Below are 11883 nucleotides of genomic sequence, written 5' to 3'. Positions count from 1 at the left end.
TGTACTGTACATGTGTGTGTTCATACTTGACAGTGGTCTTTATCAGTGAGTCCCAGCTGGCGGTAACACACACTCAGACTTTCAGAGCAACTGTAAGAAACATAGTCCTCTCCTGAAGACAGGCAGGCCTGAAGGTAAATGACTCTCTTCAGACCTTAATGAGACTTAACTTCTGTATTTAAACATTAAACCCAAATACTACACTTAAATCCTGCTTTCACTTTTATGTATGAGTAATAATAATCTATTGATTATGCAACATAAATAAGATTGCAATCGGGTTATTTTTCTGCATTGAGCACTTTTGATACTTTGACGAAATTTTTGCGACTAGATTTTTACGTACACAACATTTTCGGTGCAGCACTTAAACTTCTAACAGACCACTCACTATTGTATATACATATCAGACATAAAAAGCAGAGGTTTTATAGACTTACAAAACATCAAAGAGAATGTTATATGTTGTTAAACCAACATAAACTAGTTAGTCAGTTGGTTATCTGAACACATAATGCAATATTCATATTATGTTTCTTATGTGGTGTTTTTATTTAACTGTATAAGCTAAGAGTTTGTTACTAAACTAATGGTAAACTACAATCTAATTTAAGATTATTCTGTAATAAAACACATGTAGTATCACATACATAGTTATATATAAATACTAGACACCACAAAGTACAGCCTCACAGTGAGAAACAGTGAAAGGTCTCTTGTTGGATTGCATTAGTTTCTATTCGTAATCAATTTAATATTAAACAGCTGTTGAAAACCATGTTATTGAATGCTTAAGATAAGAGAGATTTTTATTAATGAACACAAGAAATTTAAGAAATGGATAGTGTGATGTATTTGATCTGTGTTTAAAGAACACTGGTCAAAAGTTGAGTCATTGCATTGACAGTAAGCTTTGATACATATGCTGTCACTTACATACCACTCATCAGTTTGGAATAGAGGCATTTATGTGCGGTTAAGCTTGCATACTCCTTCTAGTAACAGCTGAAGGAAGTCTTTTTAAGCCTTAAATAGATAGTATACAGTCACGAGCCAGACAGTAAATGTGGGAGTATTTCTGTGATATCATTGTTCCCACACATTAGTGTGGAATCTGCCAAAAACAGATACTTCAACTATCAAGAGATATAAAGAGCACTGGCAGCTTACGATTTCCACTCCTTACAGTGGAACCAATTTCAACACACAAAGTAATTAATCTCAATGAATCTCTTCTCTTCTCTTCTCTTCTCTTCTCTTCTCTTCTCTTCTCTTCTCTTCAGTGTTTGTTAGCCATGAAGGGGCTCCTGCTCCTGGGTCTCCTCCTCTTGTTTGGAGGTCAAAGGTCATCGGCGTGTCCCCACCTTTGCCTCTGTCACGGCAGTCAGGTGGACTGCAGCGGCAGGTCTCTCACTTCCTCCTCGCTGCCCACCAGCTTCCCCTCCGGGACCACCGAGCTGCATCTCCACAATAACCAGCTCGCCAGCCTGCCTAATGGTCTCCTGGAAGATCTGACCTCCCTCCGCTCTGTCTCCCTTCATGGTAACCCCTGGTTGTGTGACTGTGGCATCCTCTACCTGCGCGCCTGGCTGCTACATCAGCCCGCCTCTCTCAGATCACACCTTGGTGTCAACTGCAGCTCCCCTCCCAGCCTGAGAGGGAGGCTGGTGGTGTATTTAACGGAGCAGGAGGTGCTGGACTCTTGCCACTACTGGTACTGTGACCTGGCTCTGGCCTCACAGGTGTGTCTGTTTGTGTTTGTGGTGGTGCAGGCGGCGCTTCTGGTGGTTCTACTCATACTCTTGAAGAAGTTCCAGAGGCTGTCCAAAGAGGCGAGGAGAACCACAGAGGAGAGCTACACAGCCGGGGAGGGTTTGAGGGAGAACGAGTACTCGCATTTAAAGTGATTGTTAATACAAAGTGGAGAAAGAGCTCATAATCGTTTGCACACTGGAGAGAAAATGTCTCTCATAGGCTTTTGTGATTCAAACTATAATTACAAAGATTTTATGCACAAGAAAAATATGAATAGATTAGTAGAGGGACCCTTTGTCACCCATCTGTGTTTCCATAGACAAGTTAATACCGCCATATACCACTGGATACCACAATATTGTCAAAATTTGAACAGGATCACTAAAATATGTTATTTAACCATTGTACAGACATTTTGGTTGAAAAGTAACCTTGCCAGTGCTGAGTTAACATCTACAAACACATCACTTGTATCTCTGTTCTATAGTTATTTGTTTCTCATCAGTCAGACGTTGACAGTTATCACACTTGTTTCTGATAGACTCTTTTATTGACCTTTTCTGATCCGTCTGTCCAAAACAAATGCGGTTAAAATACAACATTCTAATTAATATTTTTAAAGGATTCATGTGGAGGAAAAACTGATACACAGAAAATAATGTGTGTTTGTAAAAGCATGTATAGCACATTGAGATTCGTTATTGAATGGTTATGTCTGAAGTACTTCATGAATTGCTGATGAGGCATTTGCGTGTGCTGATATCTGGCAATTGCATATGTTTATCAAATCGCATTGTCTTTAAAAGTTTGCTTTTAGTGTACTCATTTGCCATTTTCTATTTTGATATTGTGCAGTTTGCAAATTGTGCCATGTTTATTTTAAGATCTTTTTCTTGATTTTGTTCAATAAACTCAAAACATATGTTAAAGGACTAAATTAAATGTTCTCACATGGTATGACAATGTTGTGTATTTTTTTTCATATATTTTGAAAAAAATCATGCATTATGAATGAAATTGAAAAATAGATTTAATGGAAAAAATATGCATTGTTTCCCCTCAGATTTCTTTTAAGTTGCGTCATGAGTTGATATTTAGATCTTTTACTTTAAGTTCGCTGATTTATTTGAATAGACTACTACACTACATGAATATCTTGAATGATGATTCATAAACGATAAAACATCTTAAAACACTCCAACAAAAAGCTGGGGATTATTTTTTCTCATTCATGTGTGTAGCGGAACCTTCCTGCGGAGAAATCGTTTCAGCGGCGGACAGTTTTACCCGACGTACCCTCATATGTTTACACGTGAGGTTTGTGTAGGGCTGTAATATCAAACGTCAAGTGTTTAAATCTCCAATGCAGTTGTTTGACTCGTTAGAATAAAAAGGTTTGTATTTTCTAATATTTACAAACATGTATTCGGTTGTGTGAATTATGTTCATATCGTAATTTTTAAGGTAAAGTTAGCTAGTTAGCTTTTAGCAAAGTAGCTAACTTAGTATTTAGTGAAGTCGTTTGCTTGCTGGCAATTGTTCTAACATTACAAGTGATCAGGTACATCAGTGATTTTTATACACAGTTTGTTATTTATTGATTTAAGACCTGAATATAAAATGGGAAAACTGAGGAAGAAACACAACTGGAAGGGAAGACATCAGAGTGACACTCAACAACCAGCAGATGAGGCGAAGACAGATGTTGTGGTTGAACTGCAAGGTAGGAATTCATGTACTGGAAAAATATTTTTTGCTCCTCAGTATTGATATTAAGTTATGGCAGCTTGAGTGTGTTGCCTGTTAGACTTTGCCGTGTAATAGTCTCTGGATTTTGTTTCCATCAGCTGTGGACAGGCTAAAAGGTGTAGATGAAAGCAATGCTTTGGTCCTCCCAGCCAACAAAGCCAAAAAGAAGAAAGCCTGGGTGACACCTGTGTCCACCAAAAGGCCTCTGACCAAGAAGCAGAGGAAAGAGCTGCAGACGGTCCTGGAGCGCAAAGAAAAGAAAGTTCGGGTGAGAGACACATTGATGTTGCGAGTTCAGACAAGACGTGTGTAGCTTTAAGACGAGAGATATATCTCGACCAGGCTTTTTAGAAAGAGCTTAGTAACTGCCAATAAATTTGAGACACGGGATGAAACCACAACCCATTTACCTGTCGTTTTATCTGACCTGTCCAGAGAGCAGACATCCTGAGCAAACTGGCAGAGGTGCAGGTTCCAGAGTCTGAACTGAAACTGCTGTACACCACGTCCAAACTGGGAACAGGAGACAAACTTTACCAGAATAAACAGTAAGTGCACTGGTGCAACATATTCCGCGAAGATGAACAACAATAAACTTGTCATTGGAAGATACAGAGTAGGTGGAGTCGGGGGTTTTATATTTGTGGGTTGTTTACAGGTCATTGGATGAAATAAAAGATGGGGACTCGGCGCCAAAGATCAGCAGTGTCAGTGGAGCAAACAGAAAAAGGAAATGGACAGTCGAAGAGGATGAAGAAGAGGAACAAAAGGAAGAAGAAAGTAGCGATCTGGACACTTCTTCAGAGGATGATGATGACGATGAGCAGATGGATAAAGAAGAGAATCAGACCACGGAGACGAGTGATTCAGAGAAAACCCTCTCTCTCAGTCAGGAGGACAAACGGGATGTAAAGGAGGAACAACAAAAAACTGAAGAAGATGAACAAAAAGAGAAGAAGACTTCAGACCAGGAGAAAGATCAAAAAAAGAAGCTGTCGCAGCCGGCTGTCTTCATTCCTGTCGACAGATCACCAGAAATACAGGTGTGTGACCTCACTGTGTATGTTTAAGAGAGTAATTGACTAAATCTGATACTACAGTTATTACATTATTTTTGGGTGTTCTTTTTTTAAGGTTGGGCTTTAAGTGTATTTCAATCTGTTGCTGTAGGAAGCTCGTCTGAAGCTGCCCGTGCTGGCAGAGGAGCAGGTCATCATGGAGGCAGTGAGAGAGAACCCCTGTGTCGTCATCTGTGGAGAGACGGGAAGTGGAAAGACCACTCAAGTGCCTCAGTTTCTGTATGAGGCTGGTTATGCCAGGTAGGTCAACCTCTCGATGTTCCTGTCCTTAAATCTTTCAGTGGACATTTACCTAGAAAAATGGTTTAGATGTGGATACACATTCATGTGCTGTATTATATGTTTGCCGTCATCTTCTTCATTCTGTTCGTTCCTCCAGTGGCAGTGGAATAATCGGTATCACAGAGCCAAGAAGAGTAGCAGCTGTGAGCATGTCACACAGAGTGGCCAAGGAGATGAACCTGTCCACACGGTAACAAACATTCGCTAACCATAGATATTTAACATATTTGAAATGAAATCAAATGTTTTGTTTTGGTTGTGTAACCTCTTTTGTGACAAGCTAGAGGACCGTAGATTTAAAAATAAAACAATTTAATAGCAGATATTTTTGTGTGTTCAGGGTGGTGTCCTACCAGATCCGATATGAAGGGAACGTGACCAGCGATACGAAGATCAAGTTCATGACAGATGGTGTTTTGCTGAAGGAGATTCAGAAGGTATTATCTTTACTCTCCACCTAGTAATTCAATAATGTAATAGCAAACAGACAGAGAGAGTGATGTGAAGAGTAACAATTTTTATCTTTAGTCTTTGTATTGAAGATAACTCACGTCATTTTCGGAAACAAACATTTGCCTTCTATTCACACTAATACAGTAAATTTGTATCCAAGTTTTCAATTTCAGTTCAGTGGGCTTAACTGAAACTGTAAAAATGTTTTCTTATTTTCCTTTTGATTCATTAAAACAAAAGAAAAAAGATTTTAACGATTGAGTAATGAGTGCTCATTACTCAAGCATTAAAAGCAGGGGGAGAAAAGATCATAATTTGTGACAAAAGACTCGCTGTGATGCTGTAATTTTAATCTGAAATTTAACTGAGTCACTTTAAAACATTTTAATGAGCCACTATGAAGTTGACTTTTTCAATATTAATAAAACTAATGGGAAAGATGATAACATTACATAACAATTGACTTTTCTGCAGTTTGTCAGTCTCTGTTTTGTCTCATAGGATTTCCTGCTCCAGAGGTACAGTGTGATAGTCATCGATGAGGCTCATGAAAGGAGCGTGTACACAGACATCCTCATCGGACTGTTGTCTCGTATCGTCCCTCTCAGAAACAAGGTAAGAAACTCTGCTGTGTTTCATGTCTTTGGCATGGCATTATCATTCACTGTGTTTATTTCTTTTAAATTAATATTTAATCATTATATCATTGTAAATACATTTGTCTTCATCTCTCTGCAGAAAGGTATGCCCATGAAGCTGCTGGTCATGTCGGCTACCCTGCGAGTGGAGGACTTCACAGACAATACAAAGCTGTTTCGGATTCCCCCGCCCGTCATCAAGGTGGACGCTCGCCAGTTTCCAGTCACTATACATTTCAACAAACGCACCCCGATGGAGGATTACACCGGAGAAGTTTTCCACAAAATCTGCAAGATCCACCGGATGCTGCCTCCAGGTGCGCACACCAAACACACAACAGATTTTAAACTTTTTCAGTTTACAAACTACAGGTTTTAAGTCAAAAATCAGCAAATCATTCATTAACATTTAATGACAACAAATTGTCTGTTTCTACATTTTTACGTATTACATGATACAAAGCCTTTTTTTGCTTAACTATGTCTCAGCTAACTGATACCAGTGTTTCTCATCTAGGAGCACAATATGAAACTAACCATAGTCACACGTTTAACATCCAAATAAACCATTCCCATTAAATTAAACAACAGATCAATACAATAATAATAGATGTTATAAGAAAACCTGGTCTCATTTATTTGAGGGGATGCAGTGAAAATGGTGTAATATTGTTAATTAAGCAGATTAAACTGAATCTCTTTTTTTTTAAGATATTAGGGTGGGAAGCATGAGGAATTGCAAATTGTTAGTTGATATTTATTAATGCGCTTTTTCTAAATATGAATTAAACATGTATATAGTGTAATATGCAGTAAAAACAGGACAAACCAGTGCCTTGTCTCTGTCATTCAGGTGGTATCCTGGTGTTTCTGACCGGTCAGGCAGAGGTCCACAGTTTGTGCAGAAGACTGAGAAAAGCTTTTCCCTTCCGGAAGAGTAACACAACCACTGGTGAGTGTAACACACACCTGTTGACCCACTTTACACTCCTATGTCTCAGTGTTTTTGTATATGTAAATTATTTTATGTTCAGGTGAAGATGAGGAAGCAGACACCTCGGAGGCAATGAGGAAGTTTAAGAAGGCAAAACAGAAGAAACCTGTCGTAAGTCTGCTTTCAGCAAAATGACACCAAACCCACCTCGCTCCTCAACAGATATTCGTGTGTACACATTTAAAGAGCGTCATCTCTGTCACCAGTCTCTGCCCCGAATTGACCTGGATAACTACTCTGCGCTCCCGGTGGATGAAGGCGATGAGGACAGAGAGGCAGGGATCGGAGACGAGGAGGACGAAGGGTCTGATTTGGAAATCGGAGATGATCCTAATGATGCAGGCAAGCTACTCCAAATGAATAACTCTTCACATTGCATGTATTTCAGATTAGTGTCCTAACTGATTCTTCTCTGTGTCTTGTCTCTGTAGAGGAGAAGGCGGACCCCTCTATTCCTCTCTACGTCCTCCCTCTGTACTCTCTGCTGGCTCCAGAGCAACAGGCTAAGGTGTGATTAATATCACATGTTATCAAAATATTAATACAATTTTAGAAGACGTTTGGTTGTTTTTGCAATAAAACAAGATTTTTTTTTTTTCCTTCCTAAGTATTTATATAATTTAAAATGATGATTAACTCAAAGATTAAACTATCATTTTAAGTCAAAATGCAGAAAACTGTTAGTATAGTAAAACATTTGTTGACTATGACATATTGTATGTGTGCCTCTGTGACGGCAGGTTTTCAGGCCTCCTCCGCCTGGTACCCGTCTATGTGTCATAGCCACCAACGTGGCCGAGACGTCTCTGACCATTCCTGGCATCAAGTATGTGGTCGACTGCGGCCGAGTTAAGAAACGTTTCTACGACAGAGTAACTGGAGTTTCCTCCTTCAAGGTCACATGGACCTCACAAGCCTCAGCCAATCAGAGAGCAGGCAGAGCAGGACGAACGGAGCCGGGACACTGCTACAGGTCAGGACTTTAAAACTGTGTGACAGCGTAATTACACAGTTCTTTTCTTTATACTTACAGATGTCTGTCTCTCTGCTTCTGTCATGTTTCTGCAGGTTGTACTCGTCTGCAGTGTTTGGAGACTTCAGTTTGTTCTCAGAGGCAGAGATCACTCGCAGGCCTGTGGAGGACCTGGTTTTACAGATGAAAGACCTCAACATAGATAAGGTCAGAAAGAAATTAACTGCTTAGACTTACCAGTCAACTTCTGAGTGAAATGCTATTGAATCAGAGTAAGAGAGTCTTCTCATAAGTACAACTTCATATTTTTTGTTCATGCAGGTGGTCAATTTTCCATTTCCCACGTCTCCGTCTGCTGAGGCTCTTGTTGCAGCAGAGCAGTTATTAGTCTCATTGGGAGCTCTGAAGGAGCCGCCTCGCACCGGACGGTAACCCTCTCTTTACCTGCTGTGACTGATATCTCAAGCTTACATGATTACATAATTATTATTATTTATTTTAGTTATTTGAAAGAATATTCAGTTGTTGCCCTTGTATGTGGACATTTGAGAGTATAACAGTACCATTTATTTTGAAAATGTCCTAGTTTATCCATCATGACTAGATAAATTGAGGTAATTCTGAGTCATAAAGTTTGTTCCAATCTAAAAACTGTTTGTGTATTCTTTCTTAAAGAGTGAAAGACATAGAGCAAGCGAGACTGAGCTGTCCGATCACCCCCCTGGGCAGAGCCATGGCTTCATTCCCTGTGGCACCTCGTTACGCTAAAATTTTAGCTCTCGGTAAGCAGCAGGATTGCCTGCCTTACGTCATCGCTGTGGTAGCAGCCATGACAGTCCGAGAGATCTTCGAAGACCTTGACAGGTGAGGAAACATGTTTGCTCTAATGATATCTGATGTGGATAAGCAGGTGCTTTAAACTGGCATAAGACATGTAGCATCTTTACAGCTTTGTGGCATATTCCCGCCATATACCTAATTTTTTTTTATACTCGTAACACATTTTTATTTCTCTTCAGACCTGCTGGAAGTGAAGATGAGAGCTCTAAGCTTAATCAGCGTCGAGCTCGGCTAACCCAAATGAGAAGATTGTGGGCTGGACAAGGAGCGTCACTCCTGCTGGGGGACCTCATGGTCATGCTGGGTAAGCTTTTAGTTTACACTACTGGACTGTATTGTGCTATAAACTGTAGGAGGGGTCAGTGTGGTCATACGTTGGTTCAAAAACGTGCATTCACATTAAGTACCTTGATGGAGGTTATACCATATTTCTGTTTATGTGGTACCAGGTGCGGTTGGTGCTTGTGAATTTGCTGGTTGTACTCCCAAGTTTTGCGAAGACAACGGTCTGAGGTATAAAGCCATGGTGGAAATCAGGAGGCTCAGAGGACAACTTACTAATGCAGGTACACACACACACACACACACACACATAGAAAACCTAACCCATAATGTCAAACAAAACGGAAGATGATTGGTGTTCTGTCTGTCATCCCAGTAAACGCGGTGTGTCCAGAGGTGGGAGCCTTTGTGAATCCCAAGATGACTCCACCAACAGAGCACCAGGTGGTCTGCTTGCGGCAGATTGTTCTGGCCGGACTGGGAGACCATCTTGCAAGGCGTGTACAGGGAGAAGAAATACTGGACCCAAAATGGAAGAATGGGTACAAGGCAAGTTGCTCTGAGGACTGTAATTATGATTTAGATGAGTCTGTCAATCATTCTCGACTATATCCTCAATTTCTCTTTTTTTTTTTTGTTCATAGACACCTCTGATGGATGAGCCGGTGTTCATTCATCCTTCCTCTGCGCTGTTCAAAACACTGCCTGAGTTTGTCGTCTACCAGGAGATCATGGAGACCACGAAGATGTACATGAAAGGTAAATGAGCTTTGTGAAAACAAAGGATGTCGGATGTGGTGTGTGATAGTCACAGTTCCCTCTCGATGCTTATCCAGAGAGCTGTTTGGAGTGAAGTTCCTCTTGGACTGGATTGTTGCCGCTGTTATTTAAACTAGATTGACAGACTGATGGTTCCACATGGTGAAATATCTTCATCTTTGTCTTGAACAGGTGTGTCAGCAGTAGAAGCAGAGTGGGTACCCCAACTTCTGCCTCAGTATTGTCATTTCAGCTCCCCTCAGGAGTCACCATCACCGTGGTTCTGTTCGTCCACAGGCACCCTCAGGTGTCACCGTGCCAGCACCTTCTGTGAGTTTTGTACAGTCGAGCACCATCTGTGTGTTTGTGCCGAAAGGTGTCTCTGCCTGCATATTTCTAATCGCTGCGTCTTTCCTGCAGTCCGTGTCGCTTGGCAGCTGCCAGCAGTTGAGATGGAGTATCCAGATGGCTTGGAGCGCTACAAGCTGTTTTCCAGGTTTCTGCTTGAGGGACAGGTACTGCAGCAAACCTACCCTAATCTTCACGCAAGTTTCTAATGGCCATGAAGCTTGAATTTGGACAACATAAAAAAAAAAAAAAGAATTGTGCCAGACCAGAAAAAATGCACTGAAGTTAAATATAAGTAAAAAAAAAAAACAGACATAAACCTCAGATCTGAATGTGACATTCAAACCTGCCACAAACAACAAGCTGTTAAAATAATACTTGACCAAACCAGAGAGGAACACCTAAAGACTTGTAAAGTGACATTTGCTTTGTCTTGTTTGCAGGTTTGTCCTAAACTTAAGAAGTATGTTGGCCGCCTTCTGTCAAACCCCTCCATCATGATGAAAACATGGGCAAAGTACGTTTCACACAAACAAACAAACAAACACACACACACTTGCGAGCACACACACATACACACACACATACACACACACACACACACACACACACACACACACACACACACACACACACAGACAGTTCTTCCTGCTCTTAGTCCATCAATCAGCAAATTAACTTGTCATTTAGTAACTTTTCACTTATCCTTGTGTCTCTGCTCCTTTAGGCTCCAGCCCAGGACAGAGGCTTTGCTGGGAGCGCTGGTGTCAAAGAGAGTTGACTGCAGAGATACTCTCTACTCTGTCTGGAAAACTGAAGATAAATGTGAGGGTTTAATGCCATTGCCCCATTAGCCTTCTTGTAGTTTGTTCTTGTTGTTTCATTGTGTTTTTTTCTCCTCCTACAGTTCTGTTGTCTGCGTACTGCCAGTGGTTACCTGAAGCACTGCACCAAGAAGTAGCCAAGAGTTGGCCTCCAATATGAAGGCTTACATCTGAGAACAAGGCAGCAAATTATAAAACACACTTGACTGGAGACCTGTGTTGTTTTATAGTTTGTAGTTTTTCACAGTCAGAGGGCTTCTTCGGCCCTTTCCATTTTAAAATGTTCTATCAAAGTGCATCTACAATACCACAACATTGCCTTTTCTCATTTTCGTATTTTATACACTGCATCTATGACATGTACAGTTTTTCTCAGCCAGAAATTATTTCAACTGATCCTCTTTAATAACTTTTAACTTGTTATCAGTGTGCTGCTGACAGTCATGTATGTCTGATTTGGTCTTCATAAGACTCATTAAAACTGTGTGGCTCTGAATAAGTTTGGTGTGTCGTGTATTCATGCTGTATGTATTCGAAACTATGGTTGATAATTATTAAAGGGCAGCTCCATTAACACATCACTGACAGTATACTGGGCATGAGGAGTATTAATCAGAATACATTCTAGCCAGAGCATGGAGAAACATTGTGTTAGTTTAGGCCTGTGTTACAAACTGGTGAAGTGGAGCCACAGACACATGAACATTTAGCAGACAGGCTAATGAGAACATGGCATTGGTTGCAATTGAATGTTCATTTTCATTTTTATAAACTTTTATCGGAAGGAATTTTCAATTATTATTATTATTTTTATAGTTACAACTACAATCAAAATGATCATGATCAATAACCATAATAACAGATTCATCCAGTATTACTTTATAAAAACATTTTTATAATAGGCCCA

At 40.3% G+C, this 11883-nt stretch overlaps 2 protein-coding genes across 2 annotated transcripts; both read left to right on the top strand.

The window, feature by feature from the left end:
• Positions 1 to 6: 6 nt before the first annotated feature.
• On the top strand, positions 7 to 2712 carry gp1bb (glycoprotein Ib platelet subunit beta). The gene is made up of 2 exons (XM_030416625.1): positions 7 to 134; positions 1284 to 2712. Exon 2 carries the CDS (start codon positions 1296 to 1298, stop codon positions 1905 to 1907), a length of 612 nt encoding a protein of 203 aa, XP_030272485.1. The 5' UTR covers positions 7 to 134; positions 1284 to 1295; the 3' UTR covers positions 1908 to 2712.
• Positions 2713 to 2991: 279 nt separating this feature from the next.
• Positions 2992 to 11475, top strand: dhx37 (DEAH (Asp-Glu-Ala-His) box polypeptide 37). The gene is made up of 27 exons (XM_030416621.1): positions 2992 to 3149; positions 3363 to 3478; positions 3603 to 3772; positions 3940 to 4052; positions 4163 to 4547; positions 4675 to 4823; positions 4963 to 5055; positions 5206 to 5302; positions 5820 to 5933; positions 6057 to 6273; positions 6810 to 6908; positions 6991 to 7061; positions 7157 to 7292; positions 7382 to 7458; positions 7691 to 7923; positions 8019 to 8130; positions 8245 to 8351; positions 8599 to 8787; positions 8943 to 9067; positions 9213 to 9329; positions 9422 to 9594; positions 9690 to 9804; positions 9997 to 10134; positions 10225 to 10319; positions 10596 to 10669; positions 10880 to 10977; positions 11060 to 11475. The coding sequence occupies exons 2-27, from the start codon at positions 3376 to 3378 to the stop codon at positions 11134 to 11136; spliced, it is 3477 nt and encodes a 1158-aa protein (XP_030272481.1). The 5' UTR covers positions 2992 to 3149; positions 3363 to 3375; the 3' UTR covers positions 11137 to 11475.
• Positions 11476 to 11883: the final 408 nt, after the last annotated feature.

The sequence above is a fragment of the Sparus aurata genome, chromosome 5, assembly GCF_900880675.1.
Source record: "Sparus aurata chromosome 5, fSpaAur1.1, whole genome shotgun sequence".
NCBI lineage: Eukaryota > Metazoa > Chordata > Actinopteri > Spariformes > Sparidae > Sparus > Sparus aurata.
Note: the sequence above shows the minus strand (reverse complement) of the source record. Positions and strands in the feature narration are given on the sequence as shown.

Excerpts from the sequence above, each read along its gene's own strand:
- gp1bb (XM_030416625.1), top strand. The coding sequence starts at position 1,296 with ATGAAGGGGCTCCTGCTCCTGGGTCTCCTCCTCTTGTTTGGAGGTCAA.
- dhx37 (XM_030416621.1), top strand. The coding sequence starts at position 3,376 with ATGGGAAAACTGAGGAAGAAACACAACTGGAAGGGAAGACATCAGAGT. Across the intron at positions 7,062-7,156 it reads CAAAACAGAAGAAACCTGTC|TCTCTGCCCCGAATTGACCT; the intron begins GTAAGTCTGCTT and ends CTCTGTCACCAG. Across the intron at positions 9,330-9,421 it reads AGGACAACTTACTAATGCAG|TAAACGCGGTGTGTCCAGAG; the intron begins GTACACACACAC and ends CTGTCATCCCAG.